The following is a 21,468-nucleotide window of genomic DNA, read 5'->3' on the forward strand; positions in this document are numbered from 1 at the left end:
AAAAAAATATGTATTTAGACAATAATCTGGAAAGACTAGACGGAGATATAAGGACAGAGGCTTTGGGCGGGCAGGGGTGTTTAATGCATGCTTTACTCCAGATTATCCCGAGTGTCAGAATAAAATCAGAATACCTGGCCATTGCGGGAGAGAACTGCCTGGAGTTTCTTGGGAATTTTACAAGGGAATTTTTGGCTTTAGGTGCCCGTCTGAAAACTTGAGCTGATCCTAAAAAGTCGTTCTTAAGCGACTTTCTCCAGGGACGAATTCCTCTTCAATGGGGATGGGATTATTTCTAATTCGGAGCTCCGATCGCAACGTCATTCAAGGCTGGGTTCAGGGTATGGAGCTCCAAACCTTTGTCACGAACGGGAAGGTGGAGGAAAGAACGGAGCTCGTGCGACCCACAGCCCCTTCTGTCACCATCCCGGGCCCTGCTCCGCGGAGCCGAGGAGAGCCGCAGCGGCATTAGCCCGCAAGATGCAATGCACCATCTGCAGCGGTGCCGCAGCAGGGGACGCGGCCACCGCGGGAGAGGTGGGGCGAGAGTCCCGCTCCCGTGCCGCACCCACAAGTGCTGGGGGTGGCGGGGAGGATGAGGGGAGTTGGTAACAGCATCGCCATGGCAACAGTGACGTCCTTTTACCCTGGATCTAATTGGAGGAAACCCCGTGGCCGAAGCCGCAGCCTGCCGGCCAACCGAACTTGCCCAAGCCGACCCACCCTCCTAGCCTCCGCTTCCCCTCCCGCCCCGCCCTCTTTGCCCCCTTCCGCGCGCTCAGTCTTCATTGGCCAGCCGCGGAGCTGGAGGCGGGACTCTCGGGAGCAGCTCGGCGCGTCATTGGGCGGCAGGAGCGAGGGCCGCGGCGCGGCGGCCCGCCTCTCGGCTCCGGGGTAGGCTGAGACGGGAGGGTCCTCGGCTAAAGCCAAAAGCGGATCAAAGTGGTGGGACTCGCGCCGCGGCCGCGGAGACGTGAAGGTGAGCGCCGCCGTCGCCCCTGGCCCTTCCTGGGCCTGGCCGAGCCTGAGGGCAGGGCGGGACGCCGGACCCCGGGAGCGGCCGGCCTCGACGCCGCGCTCCTCAGGGACGGCTCTGGCGGCAAGGTGTGGGCCAACGGCCGCTTCCATCTTGGGCCGGGCGGGCGCGGGAGCGGCCCTTCCTCCTCCCCTGCCGCGGGCCGCCTCCGCGGGGCGCCCCTCGGCCTCCCGGGCGCCGGCGGGGAGCGTGGGCGGGGGAGGGAAATTCAACTGGGCTGCGCGTGCGGGGACGGACAAAAGGGGCGGCTGGCGGGCGGCGGGCGGCCCGGGGCGGCGGGCGCATTGTCTGACGGCGCCGCCCCCGCCTTTCTGTCTGCGCCCCCGCCCGCCCGCAGGCCGTCCGCACGCCTCCTCCCGATCCGGGTCGGTGCTCGCCCTCGCTCTCCTCTCCGCGTCCCCATGGAGAAGACGGAGCTGATCCAGAAGGCGAAGCTGGCCGAACAGGCCGAGCGCTACGACGACATGGCCACCTGCATGAAGGCCGTGACCGAGCAGGGCGCCGAGCTGTCCAACGAGGAGCGCAACCTGCTCTCGGTGGCCTACAAGAACGTGGTCGGCGGCCGCAGGTCCGCCTGGAGGGTCATCTCGAGCATCGAGCAGAAAACCGACACTTCGGACAAGAAGTTGCAGCTGATTAAGGACTATCGGGAGAAAGTGGAGTCCGAGCTGAGGTCCATCTGCACCACGGTGCTGGTGAGTCTGCTGCACTGGTCCGGGCTGGGGAGAGACGGGGCTGCGGGAGCCCGGGAATTGTGCGACTGGGGCGCCAAGGCCCTTTTGTGTGTGAAGCCTTTCATTGAGAATTTCACGGGAATGGGAAAGAGACGTGCGCCGGGGCTTGCCTAGTCGTCTGCCGACGTGGGGAAGGTTTGTCAAGGTTAGCCTTGGCCCTCCTGGATGTGTTCTTTCAGTTCTTAACACTCAAAAAGCTGCTTTTCCAAACTGTGTAACTTTGAAACATCCAAGTAGGTTTGTGCAGACTGAAAATCCTTTTCTCAAGCGTACTGAGGCGATCTGGGAACCCCTTTAAACGAACGGAATCAACTCACAGGCTCCAGCCTATTTGAAAGAAGGTGCAGGCACCTTTTCGATAGAGACAGTGTGTGTGTAGTAGGTTTTCGTCCCAAACCTAGTAATGGAAATTTACTTCGAAAATCTGAACAGATACTTCATTTTTCAAGTAACAGTTATCTGTTGAGCTTTTCCGTGCTAAAAGGAGTGGAGGGGGTGGGGAAGTTCGGTAACTGTGAAGAAGGTACAGATAAATCCAAAGGACAAAATGTCCTGATAAATTTCAGTATTTGGTAACATTGTCTTGCTGTTAGTTAGTTACACTTAAATACTAATGTGTCGAATCAAATTCATTTCTGTGTGGAGCAGGCAAGGAAAGCTTTCCAGGTTTTGAACTGTCCAGTCTTAACAAGGGCGGCTATTGGGTGGAGTAGGTGACCGTTCTGATTCACTCTTACTAGTGGGAGAGAATATTTTTAGCTTTGTCATGGCATTGGAGCTTTTGATCAGTAATGTAAGTTTTTAAATTTTAAATGCCAGCCTTATATCCTGGAGTGTTTTATTTTTTAAGTACCATTTTTACAAAAGGCCTACTGATTCTTGGCATTTTAGGTGGGCTTTGAAAGGCAAGCATGATAGATTGGTGATTATTCGGGAAGCAATAGCAGAGAAAATGCCTCTTTCCTTCCCAGCTCTCTCTTTCTTGCCCCATCAGATAACATGTGGCAGGAAATTTTCTTTTTTACTTCTTCAACCTCGTTTTTTTAATACACATAATGGGTGATCTGGTCAAAATTATGGCTAACGGAGCTAGCAGGTAAAGGGGCAATGCACAGAGTGTACTTTATGTTATATTTATAGGTCTTAGCTCCACTCTGGGGCTGGCATGGGAGAGGCACTTTAAAAGCTTTTCAAACTGAATTGCTGCAACTTGTCTTCAAGAAATTTGTCAACTTGAAAGTAATGGCAGACTTCACTAGCGTATGGTAATGGTTATTGACAACACTGACTCTGTTAGCAAGGGAATACTCCTGCAGATTCCATTATGTTAAGGAGAGGCTTCTCTCTGTATGTCCTACTTTGGTGGCTCTCACAGCGTGTTTCAGTCTCTTTCTCTTGAGTTTTATTACTTCGCATTTTATTACTTACCTTGCCCCCATTCAGAATTACCACAGAGCTTTTCCTGTTCTCCGGCAAGTGAACTCTGGGCCGAAGGAATATCTTTATTTTGTGGTTCTTGGAAATTTAGTTTTTATGATGGCATGAGTAGAGAAGAGTTGTGTTTAGTTGACAAGTGACTTGAAAGAGAGGCCAGGTATAGGAGAGAACCCCTGAAATGAGGACAATTTTTTTCTGCCAAGTGAAATAGAATTTAGTTTGATTAGAGATGCCAAGGGTATAAGTAAAATATTTTTACTAACAAAATGTGGCTTCAGAAACTAGTTGCTACTTGATGTGCAGCCTATAAAGAAATCCCGGGAAAGCCCATCTTCAAGTTGGCAACTGTATTTGAGAGCTTGGCGTATGTGCAAGGCACTTTGCTAAGCAGTATGGGGAAGAACAAAACTAAGAACCGTAGATTTTGTCCTCTAATAATGGATAATACGGAGTGCCTGCGAAAAATCTCAGATATATAATTCCCATAGGGTGCTAATGAACAAAATGCTACATAGTTCAAAGGAAATTGAAACCCTCAGCAAAGGCTTCACAAAGGGTGGTTTTTGGAGTGAGCTTTGATGGAGGAGAATCAGGAAAGGGAGGTGGGAACCATATAAGAGAAGGTCAAGAGTGAGATGTCTTCATTTGGTTGACAGTGAGGGAGGTGAAGATTTTTGAATGGAATACATGTTGCAGTATCTAGAATTCATGGTTTGAGTGCTAATTACCTGCTTGTAACCTTAACTGACAGACAAGGAGGAAGTGATAGACTAGTGAGCAAGAGTTTGATGATCGATAAGTTAGTAATTTAATGCAAAGTCTACCAAAATAATGAGGAAAGAAGAGTGAGATTTCTGAACCTGGGTGCTAAAATGAGATTTTCTCTTTTTTCTTTGGTGAGCAGGAAGATGAATCTCGTGAAGAGAAAGTGAGTACAACTGACTTGTTACAGAAGACCAGTAAAGAGTAACCTGAAGGATGGGCAAAATTTCGGTCCTAAAGGCCAGAGATTCTCAGCCTCTTTCTCTGTTAACAGAGCAGTGGGTTGGGAGTGGGGTTATTTGGACTGTTTACTCAAAATGACCGTAGCGGATCGTCACTGTACTGAGAGAGGATACTGAACGGTAGAGGCAGTGGAAAATGTTAAAATCCAAATGAGTAAGCAGAAGAGCAAAGCAGATTAAGAGGGCCCAAATGGCCAAGACCAAACTCTTTATCTCTAAGAGTTATCTTAGGTTAGAGATTTCACCCAGTTACCTGTGTCTCAGTGTTGTTTGTGAAACCAGAAGGTTGAGCTAAATTTCTGGGTCACTTTTTATTCTCATTTTGGAGGACCAGAAAGTTCTACATACAGGTCCTAGCCATTTGACCCCTCTTCTGACTTTCTCCCAACTCTAAAATGAGTAATTTTTAAAAGTCCAGGTTGAAGAACATGTCATTGACAGTGTTACGTAATGTTGGAAAACTAACAACCATAATGAAACGGTTTCAGGAGAAGGAGGGGATGCACCAGTTGTTGGTTTATGGGGAGGAGCAAAGTTTAAGCAAGAAAGATTAATAAGTTATATGACAGCCAGCAAGTGTACATAGCATGTGTGGCGTGTTTGGGAGTCGTTAAGGACTTAGGTGTAAGATAAGGGCAAATCAAAGAAACCCAGAGTTTCATCAGAGCCTTCTGGGACTTGGGAACAAAATCTGTCATTTACAAAGTCAGTGACCTTGGAATAAGAACAGGACACTTAGTGAATGTATACAAGATAATCTCTGTCTCAGACAACCCTGTGTTATCCTTGGGTGTTGATGGTCTTTTAGTAGACTAATTTTAATAAGCTGCTTTGGTATAACATATAAATAATGTCTGAAACTAAGGTGCATATAAATAAGAACCATTTAAGGTGGGATAACAAAACTGAATGTTGTCTATGTTGCTGTGTAAAAGCAGTGTGACCTTAATTCAGTAATACACTAGAATTTAGTTAAGGGTTCTAAATTAATCTTTAAATTAGTCTTATGTTGGTTATTTTGAAGTAAGACTGATGTTGATAGTTAATGAATCTTAATGTCATTTTATTGACATAATGGAAAAATTATGGACCCTGGAATCATATGGACTGTTTTTGAATCATTGCACCATAGCCTTAGAGTTTTGTGACCACAGGCAAATTTCTTAATCTCTTCGCCTTTTTCTTCATCTATAAATTGGTGATCATGGTGCCTGCCTTAATGGGCTTCTAGTTAAAATAATACCAAATCACTGATATTTATTGGGCACTTACGAAACACTAAGCACTATTTTAAGCATTTTATATTCACCTTGTTCCTATAAGTTAAGTTGATTGTATTACTTCTGTTTTAAACTTGAGAGATCTGAGGCATAAGGAAGTTAAGTAACTTGGTCAACATCATGGAGTTAATAAATGGTAGAGCAGGGAGTTGAACCCAAGTGGTATGACTAGATGAAATTAAGTGAAATCCATTTGGCCCTAAATATAGGGTAGCTGACTGAAGATTACAGTGTGAATCTCTGTTTCAAGGAATTTGTTCAGTTTAATATAAGCCATTATATTATGTCTCTAAGTTGTGAAGGAGGGAAGTTAGGTCTGTGGTGGGCAAAACTCCCAGAGTCTTTAATTTTGAAGTCCTCCTTATATACAGGATATTGCAATAAAGTTCTAAAACTTCTTGACTCTAGCATCTTTTGCCTTTAGATTATTAGCTCTTTGAAGCCAAGAGTTGTTTTTTGAAGAGTGAGATGGAATGGAATGTTGTGCATACAGACATACAAGTGTAAAAGTTAGATCAGTGGTTCTCAGCCAGGGTGATTTTACCCTCAGCAGACATTTAGTTTTGGAAACATTTTTTCCTTGTCAAGAATGGGAGGGCTACTACTAACATAGGATGAGTTAGAGGCCTGAATGCCTCTAAGCATCATCTTATGCACGGGAAAAGCCACAGCAGTAAAGAATTAGCCCAAAGTGTCCGTGATGCCAAGCTTGAGAGGCTCTGGGCTGGATCATGGATAAAGTGAGCAGTATTAAGTTGTACTAGATTGTGTAATGCTTCCTTCAGGTTCTTCTTCTTCTTCTTTTTTTCTTCTTCTTCTTTTAAGATTTTATTAGAGAGAGAACAGGAGTAGGAAGGAGAGAGAGAGAGAGGGGAGCCCAAGGCAGACCTTTAACCGACTGAGCTACCCAGGCGCCCCTCCCTTTGAGTTCTTATTAACATGCTGGCACCTTGTCAGAACGCTTTGTCTAGATTTCATTTTTTTTCTTGTTACTATTGTGTGTATGCTATTTTAATTCTAGAGTTCACTTTTCTGGAACTTAATCATTGAGTCCTGCATTTTCAAGGATGTGTATCATGTGTATCCAAAGCTCTAAGCTTTGCTCTTTGAAAAACCTGGCACAGATTAAGAAGATGCAGCTGAAATTATAATGAAATTTATTAGGAAGAGGTGATTAAAATTGATGAACAGCAAGTGTTCCCCTCTCATTTGTAACGTATATGCTATTTTTATGTGCATATGCATATGTGATTTTAGGCTTTTAAACCCTTGGTGTGTGTTTATTTGGATGTTACTTAATTATAGTAATGCTCTGTTGAACATTTAGGTTGTAAACAGTTTTTCTCCATTATAAACAACACTGGGAAGAACATCCTTGCTGCATGCTTTATGCTGGGATTTACTTAGGTTAAGTTCTTGGAAGTGAAATTTCCAGATCAAAAGATGGGCTTTTCTTTTTTCCACACGGCCCTCTGAGAAGATGGCGTGCATTTCCACTGTCAGCAGCAGTCGTGGAGAATGACCACTTCTCCTTATTTCCAGCACAGATAAGTTTTTAAGGCTAACAAAAATCTAGTGACTGAAAGGGTTCAAATTTTACCTCCTTGTTCAGTATTGGAGGTAATGAGAACTACCTTTGTTCTTAGAAAGGGCTAGTTAGCAGACTTTTTTTTAAGTCTTGTGTACAGTTTCACTTATAAAATGGTACCATAGCATGGGATTAGTTAATTCAGGGTGCTTAACAGTTGGGAGATCAGCTTGATCATACTGATATTTTTATGTGATATTTCTCAATACCAGGTTTTGTGTTTAGCTCTAGTTGTTTCAGAGTAAGAACAGAATGTATCTTTGTACCATTGATCCTCTAGGTATTAAGGAGGGGTGATAGAGAAGGCATCATTTAAAAGATATGAAGAGAAGAAAAATTATAGTTTATCCATTGATACTTTAAACTGTTTTTTTTTTTTTAAGATTTTATTTATTTATTTGTCAGAGAGAGAGTGTGAGCACTTGGAGACGGAGGCAGAGGGAGAAGCAGGCTCCCTGTTGAGCAAGGAGCACGATGTGGGACTCGATCCCAGGACGCTGGGATCATGACCTGAGCCGAAGGCAGCTGCTTAACCAACTGAGCCACCCAGGCGTCCCGATACTTTAAACTCTTAATCCATATAGGTAAATCAATGATGAAAGTTTCTTGAATATTTCATGATAAATAATCTGACCAGATTTGCAAACATTGTTTGCATGTTGAGGTATTTAAAGAAAAAATGCTGATGATGCTATCTAGGACCTCCAAATAATGGGTGGGGGCATAAATGAAACAAGAGAGTTTCTGAATCAGTACAGGGGGAGCTGGCCTCAATGGGAATCCATTATACTATTCTCTCTCGAGCGTATGTTTGAAATTCTCCATAATTAAGAAGGTTTTTCCCTCCTAGAAATTTCACTCCTAAGTATTTGCACAAGAGGGATGAAGGGACAGGTCCAGGAAAAGACCTGGACAAGAATGTTTATGACAGCTTTATTTTAAGAACAAAAACTGGTGACAGTCCATTAATAGTAAAGTGGGTAAACTGTGGTATATTCATACGCTGGAATACTACTCAGCAATAAAAAGGAATGGACTTGATATACACTATGATATAGATGAATTTCAAAAACATGATAATAAGTAAAGGCAGCTGCGCAGAAAAGTACATCATGGGGGCGCCTGGGTGTCTCAGTCGCTTAATTGTCTGCCTTCAGCTCAGGTCATGATCTCAGGGTCCTGGGATCAAGCCCCCCATCGGGCTCCCTGCTCAGCAGGGTGTCTGCTTGTCTGCTTCTGACTCACTCTGACTCGTCCCCCTCTCCCCTGTCACTCCTGTGCGAGTGCACTTTCTCTGAAATAAATTTTTTTTTAAGTACATTATGGGGATGCCTGGGTGGCTCAGTTGTTAAGCATCTGCCTTTGGTTTGGGTCATGATCCTAGGATCCTGGTATCCACCCTGCATCTGGCTCCCTGCTCAGCTGGGGGACTGCTTCTCCCTTTCCCACTCCCCCTGTTTGTGTTCCCTCTCTGGATGTGTCTGTCAAATAAATAAATAAAATCTTTAACAACAACAATGAAAAGATTAAAAGTACGTTGTGTAATTTCATTTATATGAAATTCTAGAACAAGCAGAAGTAGTCCATGAGTGAAAAGTCAGAAGAATGGTGGCCTCTCTGGGGATGGAGGCAGAGATTGACTTGACTGGAGGGAACTTTTTGTGGTGACTGTAATGTTCTTTATGTTGATACGGGTTTGAGTGCCACCGGTGTATGCATTTGTGAAAACTCACCAAATGTACATCTAACGTTTATGCCTTTCATTTTATTTAAATTCTGCTTCAGGAGGGGAAAAAAGAACAGTGATGCACATACTGGTATGTTCAGTTTACATGAACACTCACAGATGGTTGGGTGTGTGATAAAGCAAGTGTGGCAAAAGGTTAATAGTAAAGTCTGGGTGGTGGTTATAGGGGTGTTCACTGTAGCTGGTGGTTGCCGTGAATTAGGGATTTGACATTTTACACTGCTGTGATTGACTGTCTTTAAAACCTATGGCAAGATAAACAGTGAAACTTAGGTCTTACTGATGTCAAGATAAAAGCATGTATATAGAAAGGTATCAGTATCCACCTCAGAGAAAGGACTGATTTGGCACCAAAGCTTTTGTTTTATTTGGTGATGAATGTTAATTAGATTGATGCAGTTATGGGTTACAGTGCAAGACTTACCTAATTGAGTATTGGTCAATGTTTTTTGTGACAGTGTCTTTTTGTCTTTGTTTTGTTCTTAGTAAACTGTGTGCCCAATGTGGTGCTCGAACTTACCACCCCAAGATCAAAAGTCCCGTGCTGGCTGAGCCAGCCAACCCTACCTCCAGGGCAGTGGTTTTCAAACTTAATGGACTCGAGACATCTTTACAAACCTAAAAATATTGTGGAGCCCAAAAGCTTTTGTTTGTATAGATTATACCTGTAGATGTTTACATTAGTAGAAATGAAAAGTGAGAATTTCATAATCCATTTAGAATGCATTTGGAGTAATAAACTCATTAGAAATTAACATACTGTGTGGCTTTGAAAATTGTGGTGAAATAGGGGAGCCTGGGTGGCTCAGTTGGTTAAAACCTCTGCCTTCAGCTCGGCTTATGATCTCAGGGTCCTGGGATCGAGCCCCGCATTGGGCTCTCTGCTCAGCCGGGAGCATGCTTCCCCTTCTCTCTCTGCCTGTCTCTCTGCCTACTTGTGACCTGTCTGTCAAATAAATAAAATCTTTTTAAAAAATTGTGGTGAAATATACATAACCTAAAAATTTACTATTTTAAGTGTACAGTTCTGGGGTATGAAGTACATTTACTTTGTGCAGCCATCACCACCGTCCATCTCCAGAACTTTTTCATCTTCTCCAACTGAACTCCTTATTCTCCCCTTCTGTCAACCACCATTCTCCTTTCCATCTCTAAATTTGACTACTCTAGATACTTCATATAAGTGGAATAATAACTTTGAAGAGAAAAGTAAATAGTGGTGGTGCTTCACGTTGTGTCTATAGCAGTATCCCATCTCTTAAAGCTTCTGGGAAACTCCACTCATCTAACAGTGACCATAAAAGAGCAAATAGCATCTTAATATTGTGAAAATGGTTTGACTTCGTGCCCCTTCCCCAAAGAGTGCAAGAGAGACTCCTAAACGTCCCTACACCACACTTTGAAAATTGCTACTCTGTGGGGATTCTGCATTGAAACTTGCTAATCATCACCTATCATCACCAGGTGTTGGAGCAGTTTTCTGAGTAGTTGTCATTCATGATGTGGTGAAAATGAAATTTGTAAAGCCTCCTCCCTTCTCATTGCCCCATCCCTTCATCCCTTAAATTATTTTAAGAATATAGGTTTGGGGACCAGGAAAAGTCACAGACTTATAAGTCACAGCACAAGCAGGGGGAGCAGCAGGCAGAAGGGGAAGCAGGCGTCCCACTGAGCAAGGAGCTTGAAGCAGGACTCTGTGATCATGACCTGAGCCACCTGGGCACCCTGACTATAAGGGCTAATATAAATTTAACGTAAATGCTTTTTTCTTAAAGGACAGTCTTAGATCACTGTTTATAAATGTCTGGGTAACCATGCGAAACAAGTGGGGAAGTAAGTGAAAATGCTTTAAAACTAATGATACTGATGTTAGATTAGACTTTTTACCAGCCAAGATGCTCTTACTGGCGTTACTCAACTCGTATTAGTACTCCCACTTTATGTATTGTTTTGCTCATTCATCAAGCAGCCATTACTTGAATACGCTCAGAAAAGTTTTGTTTTTTAAGGACTACAGTATTAGACACCTGCTGATATATATGTGTGTGTGTGTGTACAGACACACACACACACAGACACACACACACATATAGCGTTCTGATCTTTCAGCTTGGTACTATTTCCAAGTATTTAACAATATATTTATTTATATATTTATTTATTCAAGGATTGTTTTTAAAAAGTACTCTGCACCCAGCGTGGGGCTTGAGCCACAACCCCAAGATTAAGAGTCACACACTCCGTCGACTGAGCCAGCCAGGCACCCCTAGCAATATATTTTTTAGATCGTCCATGCATGTGTTCCCCTGTCATAATTTGATAGACTAGGGATGAGGTTAGAAAGGTTACGGTTAAGGGTTTATGCATCCTTCAATCAGAAAATACTTTAGATTATTCAAAGGCTCATTACAGAGACCAGGTATTGGTTCTTGGTGATGTCATAAACTTAGTTTGGCATGATTGAGTGTCCAGTTAATATAATCATGCTATATGAAAGTTATTAATGTAATTTAGTTTTTACTGTATTTAATTTTTAAATAATAATTAAACATCCAGGGACTGACTTTTGAAGTGGGAAGTGGTGCTATGTTGAAGTGACTTCAAATGGAGATGGCACCCTTTATCAGATGCTGATTTTCCCTGGGAAGTTTTTGTATCTTCCTCCTTCCCCATACCTGCCAAGATATTTGAGGTAGAAGAAAACTTGGGAACCATTTAATTAGAGACATGATCAGGAGAATAACAACTTCAGTTGATGGGGGAAGGAAGTAAAGGAGTGTGCATTGGCTGTGTTCAGTGGCAAAGTTGAAGAGTAAGAAAGTACTTAAATAGTAGTGTTTATTTGTTTGGCAAATATCTTTCCTATATCCAAGTTTGCATTTCTTTTATTTTGCACAAAGATGAGCTTTGTCAAGAAAATGGCATTTATTTTTGTATTCTTTCTTGTTACAATTTTTTATCTTTAATTATTACTATGTTTAAATATGCTGAACAAGTGCCTGGTTGGCTCAGTTGGAGGGGTGGCAACCCTTGATCTGGGGCTTTAGTTCGAACCCCATGCTGGATATAGAGATTACTTAAAAATAAAATCTTTTTAAAAATAGATTAATATATAGTGTGTGCAGAGTAACTTGGTACAGTTTGAATAACTAAGCAGGCTGTACCTCTGTTTTATTTATAACCAGCTGTACATTCTTGGGAAGAAAAAAGGTGATCCTCTTTATGTAGATATCAAAAAAAAAAACCACTTTGTGATTCATTTTTGTCTGACACAGACTTCTGAGAATTTCTGCTTTTAATGTAAATGGCCTGGCAGATGTTTATAAAAGTTATTTCAGCTATTGATGGAAATAGTTTCCTTTCAGTTTTCTTTGAAGATACCAAAGCAGCATATCCCCGAATCTTGAGTCTTTGGAGGACCTACTAAGAATTGTTTTAAAATATTTTTTTATAGGAGGGTCCTGGGATGCAGTCCCATATTGGGCTCCCGGTAGCAGGGAGTCAGCTTCTACCTCTGCTCCCTCCCCGTACCTGCACGCATGTGCGCGCGCACTTATTGCGCGCATGCGCAAAAATAAGTTTTTTTTTTTTTTAAACAAAATAAAACACAGTTTTCCATAAGATATAATACTGTCTTCCCTGCGGTAGAATTTATGATTAGAGAGTTTATGGGGAAAACAGGATTGAAGGGATGGATGGAAGTTAAAAATTAATCTCTAAAACTCTGAACAGTTTTCATTTAACAAGTGTTCTCTGATCATCTGATCTTGTGTGCTACTATTGTTTGTTCTGTTTTTAAATTTTTCCTAAAATAAGACAAAGACAATGCACTCAAAATTGTAGTGATATTTTACTTATATTTTAAAGTCATAATAGTGAGTGCTATACAAGTAATTTCCTTTTTTTTCCTGTTCTTCCTCTAAAGAAACTTAATGATCTTCCTCTAGTTTCAAAGAAATGCTTGCAAAATAGTTTGTCTTAGTTGCAGATGCTCTTTATATTAGAGAAGTTTCTTTCTCCACCGTCTTTATTTATTGACTTGGGAGTATCCATTCATATTTATCTTTTTTTTTTTTTTTAATTAAACTCCATGCCCAGCATGGGGCTTGAACTCTTGAAGCCAAGAGGTCAAGAGTCTTATATACTCTATTGACTGAGCTAGCCAGTTGTTTTAATTAAATATAACTCAAATACTCTAAAATTCACCTAAAGTATATGATTCAGGGGTTTTTAGCATATTCACAAAATTGTGCAGCACCACTGTTATCTAATTTATTTTCATCATCACAAAAGTCCTATGCCCATTAGCAGTTATCCCCCCTCTCCACTTCCCCCAGCCCCTGACAACTACTAATTTACTTCATTCTCTGTAGATTTGCCCATTCTGGACATTTCATCTTAAAAATGTAATCATACACTCTATTATCTGTTTTGACTTAAAGATTCATCCATGTTGGGATGCCTGGGTGGCTCAGTGGGTTAAGCTTCTGCCTTTGGCTTGGGTCATGAACTCAGGGTCCTGGGATGGAGCCCTGCATCGGGCACCCTGCTCAGCGGGGAGCCTGCTTCCTTGCCTCTTTGCCTACTTGTAATCTCTCTCTGTCAAATAAATAAAATCTTTAAAAAAAAAAAAAAAGATTCATCATGCCTTTTTATGCCTGAATAATACTCCATTGTATGGATGTACCACATTTTTTATCTAGTCATCTATCTTTGGACATTTGGGTTGCTTCCATCTTTTGACTATTTGAAATAATGCTACTATGAGCATTTATGTACCCTTTTTTTTTTTTTGAAAATTTTTAAAAGATTTTATTTATTTTAGAGAAAGTGAGTGCATGAGTGGGGGGAAGGGTAGAGAGAAGCAGAGAGGGAGAGAGAGATGATCTCCAGCAGACTCATCACCAAGCACAGAGCCTGACATGGGGCTTGATCGCATGACCCATGAGATCATGACCTGAGTCAAAACCAAGGCTTAACTCACTGGGCCACCTAGGCGCCCCTGAGATTTTATTTTTAAGTAATCTCTGTACCCAACGTTGGACTCGAGCTCACAACCCTGAGATCAGGAGTCACATGCTTCACCAACTGAGCCAGCCAGGGGCCCCCCAGGTACATGTTCTTGTATGGGCATCTTTTCGTTCTCTTGGTCCTATCCCTGGGTCATATGATAACACTGTTTAGCCACTTGAGAAATTGCCATAGTGCCAGAGTGCCTGCACCATTTTAAATTTCCACTAGAGTTGCAGTATCTCTGCATCCTCACCAGCAGTCATAGTGGATATGAAGTGCTTGTGATTTGCATTTTCTAGATGATTAATGGATGTTATGCATATTTTCCTTTGCTCACTGGCCATTTGTCAACCTTTGTAGAATTGTCGATTCAAATCCTTGATCATTTTTTAATTTGGGTTGTCTTTGTTGGGTTGTAATAGTACTTTATATATTCTGGATACCATACATTTATCAGTTACATAATTTACAAATATATTCTCCCATTCTGTAGGTTGTCTTTCAGTTGCTTGATAGTGACTTTTGAAACACGAAAGTTAATTTTGATGAAGTCCGCTTACTTGTTTTCTTCAGTTGCTTGTGCTCTTGGTTTAATATGTACGGAACCATTGTCTAATCCAAAGTCACAAAGATTTACATTTACGTTTTCATCTAATATTTATAACGTCTTAGGTTATACATTTAGGTTTTTGGTCCATTTTGAGTCAGTTTTTGTATATGGTGGGAAGAAAGGGATCCAACCTTCGTTCTTTCCATGTGGCTATTCAGTTGCCTTGCACCAGTTGTTGAAATGTTAATTAGTATATCCTTGATCTGCAATTCTCAGCTTATGGAAAAAATAATCAAATGGTTTGGCATAAAAATTCACTTAAGGAAAACTTGTGGCTATGCCATCCTAATGCTCCAGCCAGTTGTTTGCCCAAAACACTCTGGAGCTTGTTTCCATCCCTCTGCTTACTGCTATTCTCACGTGTACAGCTTTCCGTCTACCGTTTCTGTGTGTTAAAATCACACGTGTCCTGCAAGATAATTTAGGTGCCCCTGCACTCGTTCCGTAGTCAGTTACAAGTTATAGCTTATTAATACTTTCACATCTGTTCTCTTACACTATTCTGTGTGCAGTTATGGATAAATGAGATGTGTTTACTTGTATGAGAACTGAGGCCAGTTAGCTGTGAACTCAAATTCAACTTGTCTAGAAAAGTGCTCTTTGGGGCGCCTGGGTGGCTCAGTGGGTTAAAGCCTCTGCCTTTGGCTCAGGTCATGATCTCAGGGTCCTGGGATCGAGCCCCGCATCGGGCTCTCTGCTTGGCAGGGAGCCTGCTTCCTCCTCTCTCTCTGCCTGCCTCTCTGCCTACTTGTGATCTCTGTCAAATAAATAAATAAAATCTTAAAAAGAAAAAAAAAGAAAGAAAAGTGCTCTTTCCGTTTCCACTGCCTTTGTTGTAAAGCCTCCTTCTACAGACCCCGTTCTTCGGAAATCCTCTCTCCTTTCTCTGGATTCTCTTGTGTGGAAATAGGGGCAAACTGGGGCCTTATATAACCATGTTCTTCAGCTAGAGCAGCTGCCTTTTATCTCTTTCGATATATGCTTCTATTGCTTTAAAAGACTTGGGGGAGGAAATAATCACTGACTGTTAGAATTTTGTAACTATTACCATGTCAGAAGGAGTCCAGGTTCCTGAATGGGACTTAGGCGACTCTTCAGCCTCTTTTCTCAGTCTTCCTTCCCTCTGCTCCAGCCACAAGGAACTACTTCCTGTTCTATATTGTGAACTTTCTTACCTTTGTAATTCTTCCCCTGTGTAAGAATGTGTTGTTCTATTAATGTAACATTTTCTTTCTCACCAAGCCTTGTCGTGAGGCAAAATTCCGTACGGACGTATGTCCTGAGTTCCTCTTGTGGCTGCCCCCAAAATAAATTGTAACCAATTCAGATCAGTATTGGTAAGCCTTAAAGGTATGTGAGAATCAGGACTTCATCTTTCTTTTCTCCTCTCTATACTATAAGCACTACTTTATTTTTCAAGGTTATTTTTTGTGCTGTACCCAGTAGTTCAGTTGAATGCAATCAGTCAACCATATAAATTTAGTTCCAAACGCAGAATCATTTTCTTACCACAGTTTCTTTTTCTTTTTAAGATTTTATTTATTTATTTGACAGAGATCACAAGTAGGCAGAGGTGGGGGGTGGGGGGGCAGGCTCCCTGCTGAACAGAGAGCTGATGGGCAGGACCCTGGGATCATGATCTGAGCTGACGGCAGAGGCTTTAACCCACTGAGCCACCCCGTGCCCCCTTACCACAGTTTCTTAAATTCCTTTTGACTCTGTTCTTCCCTTTGTGCCCTGTAACAGGGCTGGTAGACTAGAGCACTGTGTATGCGCGCGTGTGTGTGTGTGCTTATGTATATATTGCAGAGATAATTGTATGTGGTATAGCTTAGCCACAGATGGAAAAATTAGTCTGCAAATAATTACATAATTTCTGTAATGTAGAAATGGCTTAATCCAATTTGTCATAGACTTAACAAAAGACAAAGTTCATATGAAAGTATACTGGTGTTTTGCTAGTGTAAGCTATTACCTTTTTTTTGTAGTTTTCCTAGGATATCTCAAACCTTGACCCATACACCAAGTTAGCAAGGCAGTTTTAACCTGTTTTTAATTACTAGAACAGCTTTCTATTAGGTATCAGGATGTCTGTCAGTACTAAACTTACAATTTGACTTCCTGTTTTGTTTTGTTTCCTTTTAAGGAAAACTTGTTTTCTCACTATCATTTTTCTTTTTCTTCGCAAATCAGTGGCTAGTTTCTGGATACCAGTAAATTGCGAGTTCTCTAAGGGGAAGGAAGTAAAGACACTGGTATTGGCCTTGGTTCTTTTGGTAGCACTGATCTGTAAATGTTGGTATCTTGTGGTTGTGTATGTGTAATTGTTTTTTTGTACAGATTGACAGATTTAGAAAGTAGTGTTGGTACTACCAGTTGGGTGTATTAAACTGTCATTCCAAACCTGCATATCTTGGCCAGAGAGCTGAGAATCTTTGAACAGAGAGTCTAACATCCCTGTCTTGCTGTTAAGACCACTTAATATCCACCTGCTAAAATGTGAGGACATACAGCAGACAGGTCAGAGATAAAGGACTGGGCATTACATTTGTTTCTCATATCTGGAATTGGGTCAGCTGCTTTGTGTAAAGTGAGGGTACAGGGACAGTGATTTTCTTTGATATTGGCACATGGGAGTTCATAAACACCCCTATATGTGTTAGAGTCTTAAACTCTTTTTGGTATGTGTCTTCAACACCGTAGTCATAACAGCTCTGTAGCTGAGTTGGAAGATAGGATGAACATTCTTATACAAGAGCATTTTATTCGTTTTGGGTTTTGTGAAGTACTAATTGTTGAGGGGAGCAGAGGGAGTGCTCTGTGTCATAGAAAGGCCATCCTAGCCTAATGTGCTCAATAAACTTTACTTTGCTGCCCAGCCCTACCCCCCTGCCCAACTGGGGAGGAGGCAGAGAAATAGATAAAGCTTTTTCTCTCTTACTGAATATTGAGAGCCCTGGATTTTTTTTTTTCTGCTTTTCCTCTCTGCTTGTTTATCGTGTGATTTTTTTTTTTAAGCTCTTTACTTTCTTTTGCCCACAAAAATAATTAACCACTTGATTGTATGAACTAATCTGGCTACTTTTTTACTTTCATTATAACTAGAGTAGCACATACCTCTTTGGGTCTGAAGAATCCATATTTATTCTCTAACCATGATGACAATTTATCATGACACAGTAGTCATATTGATTTGTAAATCTGACAAATATCCTAGCCAGTGTTGAATTTTAGGTCTTTGTTACCTTTAGAATTACGTTTCAAAAGTTTGAACATAAATGGTGGGTTTTAGTCTAACACTAACACTAACAATTCTTTCTCCCAAGAATGCACATGCATATTCATGAGTACCCTGGAGTTGTATGAATTTTAATAAATAGCAACTATTGCTGTAATGGCCTAATAACACTTTTTCAAGGATTCCCCCACTGCCACCAATGTCAGGATAAGGAAGAATTCGTTTGTTTGGCAGGGGTGCCAGATCACTAAAACAATAGTAGTGTACAGTTACGGTCCAGGATTTGTCCCCTTAGATGGGCTCCACATCTAATTTGTTGGTCCAGTGAGAGTGGAACTGAGAGTATGATGGTCTAGTCATGTTTATTGCCTACGGATACATTTACAGGAGGAATCGAATTTAGCATTTGGAAATTGGTGAGCATAGAAATCCAACAAAAGGCAATAGTTGGATAATCTTAATGACTTGTTACTCTGACACCTGCTGCATTCGGCCTCTGTAGAGGTAATCTGCTGTTACTGTGTTCGTGGACTGTGTTCATGGACCTAAGTACTGTCTCCTCAGAATAGTGCTAGAGATTACTCCGTGTTTGCTTTCACACTCCCCCCGAGTACCTGCTGTTGCCAGCTTCTACTGCACCACTCGCTGGTACGCTTCCCTTCTAGCATTTGGGAGGCACCTCATTGTTGCTCTGTGCTCTCCTTGTTGTGGAAGGAATGGTAAAGGTCAGGCATCAGTCAAGGCAGTGCTACCCAGTATATATGGTACACTGGGGAAGGTGGATTTTTCTCCCAGCTTCACCCTGCTGGTGCGATGGCAGAGGGGATGAATATCTCTTTACCATTTATGTGAGTTGGAGGCTAGAGGTTAGAGTCTGATTCTGGCGGATGATGAGTGCGAGCCTAGAAATTTATTTATTTTTTTTTTTTAAGATTTTATTTATTTATTTATTTGACAGAGAGATCACAAGTAGGCAGAGAGGCAGGCAGAGAGAGAAGAGGAAGCAGGCTCCCTGCCAGGCAGAGAACCCGACGTGGGGCTCGATCCCAGTACCCTGGGATCATGACCTGAGCCGAAGGCAGAGGCTTTAACCCACTGAGCCACCCAGGCGCCCCAAATTTATTCTTTCTTTAACCAGGCCTTGGGATTTTTGAACAGGGGATTATTAATAAAGCCAGAATGGAATTTAAGGTTAATCTGGCAGCAGGGTATAAAATGGATTAGAAAGAGAAGACCGCTAAAGCCTGGTAGATCAGTTAGGTGATTGGATTAGTTGAGGTGAAATGATACGCTTAACTTGGGTAATAGAAATAGGAATGAGACTGAGAAGATAGATTAACAGACTGTTACAGAGGCAGAATCAGTAGGGCTTGACATCAGGTGGTGGGATGGGGAAAGGATAGTCAAAGTCAAAGGCATTGCGGATGGCTTCGGGTAGCCAGAAGAGGGAAGAGGATGGTGGAATAATAAATAGAAATAAGGAATGTAAGTATAGAAACAGGTTTGGAAATAAATTTATTTCTGTTGAAGGCGTATTGAGATCTAGTAGAAAATCATTTACAAATGTACGAGGATACTGAACTATGTAACGCTACAGAGAAGTTGGGAGTGTGAATGGATTGCTGGAGTTTCCTGCACTTCAGAGTATGACCTTTATCCTTGTGGATTCAAACACACTGTGTGTTGGTGGGGGGGTTCAGGGGTAGATCCCAAACAGTAAAGATCATGTGACTGGTATATAAAACCAAGAACGTTATTCGTTTACAGAAAGGAATAACCAGCACAAAACTTGGCAGTACCTGTGTTGGCATGACCGATATGTTCTCTTTCAGTAGGCAGGTAGACTCACACAGAAATCAAGTCATCATCAGGAAGTTGTTTAGTAAATGTGGCCTCACAATGAGGAATTCTGTGGCTGTTCAATGTGTAACGGCCATGATGTCCACAGCAGGGCATGCATTTGCCAGTGGGTTGATGGACTGTGGTTCACACTCCTTGGGCTATATATGGGATTGTTTTCTTCATCCTCTTCTGTTCCATGTCTCTTTCTGTTCTTTCTGATTGATAAATCCTTATTTTTAAAGTATACTTATTTTCCATTATGTCAGATTATAGTCAAGTCTTGCATTTTTATTAATTTGCTATACAAATTGTCATATATCAAAACTAGACAAAGTCTTTTTCTTTAGTGGTTTACAGTTCAGGAGAGGAAGATGCTTGTTCCCAAAGTATACCAGGCTTATTCGTCTGAGGTTTCCAAGTGAAATCTGGACTTGGATAAAATTACATCCATGGGTTTGGGTCGCTGAATATCAGAGGGCTTAGGGCAGTAAGACCAGAGGAAACATCAGGGTGATGCCCAGCTCTCTAACCTAAGACCACTGAGTGTTTTTTCTAAGAAAAATTGAGTAGGGGAGGAGAGTCAACAGATTGTATTCACAAGGCAGATTTTATTTTTTAATGAGTAAAGTTTAAAGTCCCAGTGGCTCATCCAGGGTGTTCTGTGTGTGTGTATGCACAAGTGCATGTGTTGAGGAGCCCTCAATCTAGTGTGTGAGAGAAAGATGTGTGTGTTGGTATATGTTCTTTGAGGTTTATGTACCAAGCAGTATTCTGAGTAATTTGAATTAATTCACTTAATCTTCACGACAGCCCAGTGAAGTAATAGTGATTGGCATTAACTCTGTTTTGTAGATGAATAAACTGAGGTACAGAACTGTAAATTGCCCAAATAAGCAAGGGGCAAATTTATGACTCATTAACATATAGATACTGGTTAAAGTCATGCCAATAAATATCTCAAATTAACCTACACCTTGTCAGTTACTTTAAAATGGATGTGAACTATTGAAATATTTGAGATTCTAGATTATTCTAATGAAACATTTCTTCCTGATAGCAAATTTTCATAGTCCTCAGATTTTTGAAAGTGTAGTCATAAAGGCAGACACCTGTTTAAAAAAATTACTATACTTAAAAATGTAGATAATCCTCTAAAAGAGGGTTGGGAGACACACGTCCCTTTTTTTTTTTTTCCAAGATTTTATTTATTTATCTGACAGAGAGAGATCACAAGTAGGCAGAGAGGCAGGCAAAGAGAGAGAGAGAGAGGGAAGCAGGCTCTCTGCTGAGCAGAGAGCCCGATGCGGGACTCGATCCCAGGACCCTGAGATCATGACCTGAGCCGAAGGTAGCGGCTTAACCCACTGAGCCACCCAGGCGCCCGACACACGTCCTTTTATAGCCAACTCAGTTCTTTGCACATACTACGTTTGAGAGAATTTCTGTTTCTAGGTAATCTGAAATACTACCCACTACAAACATTATGTATCACACATGTGTTGTTATTCAGAATCTTAACAATAATTCTGTGTTGTTACAGTTTTAGGAGTGTGGAAACTTCACAGATTAAGACCGGGAATTTTTCAGTTACTTGAAATTTTAGTTACTGTAATTATTCTAATTGGTGCCTTCTCTTATTCCATTACTTCTTCCTTCCCACTCTAAAAGGGTTCTTTCAGTATAGGTCTGAGTGGGAACTTCTGTCTTTGGATAGATAATTTATTTTGCACCTGATTTTATGTGGTACTTTTATTGGTTAAAGAATTGCAGCTGACAGTTGCTTTTCTCAGTGCTTTGAAGATACTTGTTTTCTGATGAAAAATCAGTCGTCAGTCATACTGTTGTTTCTTCCTTTATAGGTAATGTGTCATTTCTCTGGTTGCTTTTAAGAATTTTCTTGTCTTTGGCATTCTTCAGTTTTACCATGATGGTCTAGGTA

General features: G+C 41.5%; 1 protein-coding gene across 1 annotated transcript in view; it reads left to right on the plus strand.

Moving 5' to 3' along the window:
• Window positions 1–853: 853 nt before the first annotated feature.
• YWHAQ (tyrosine 3-monooxygenase/tryptophan 5-monooxygenase activation protein theta) overlaps window positions 854–21,468 on the plus strand; it is a 36,466-nt gene continuing 15,851 nt past the window's right edge. The window contains exons 1-2 of the mRNA XM_080812883.1: window positions 854–979; window positions 1,374–1,731. Coding sequence (XP_080669009.1) covers window positions 1,438–1,731 — 294 coding nt within the window. The 5' untranslated portion in view covers window positions 854–979; window positions 1,374–1,437. The remainder of the gene's footprint in view (window positions 980–1,373; window positions 1,732–21,468) is intronic.

The sequence above is a fragment of the Martes martes genome (assembly GCF_963455335.1).
Source record: "Martes martes genome assembly, chromosome: 9".
NCBI classification, from domain to species: Eukaryota; Metazoa; Chordata; class Mammalia; order Carnivora; family Mustelidae; genus Martes; species Martes martes.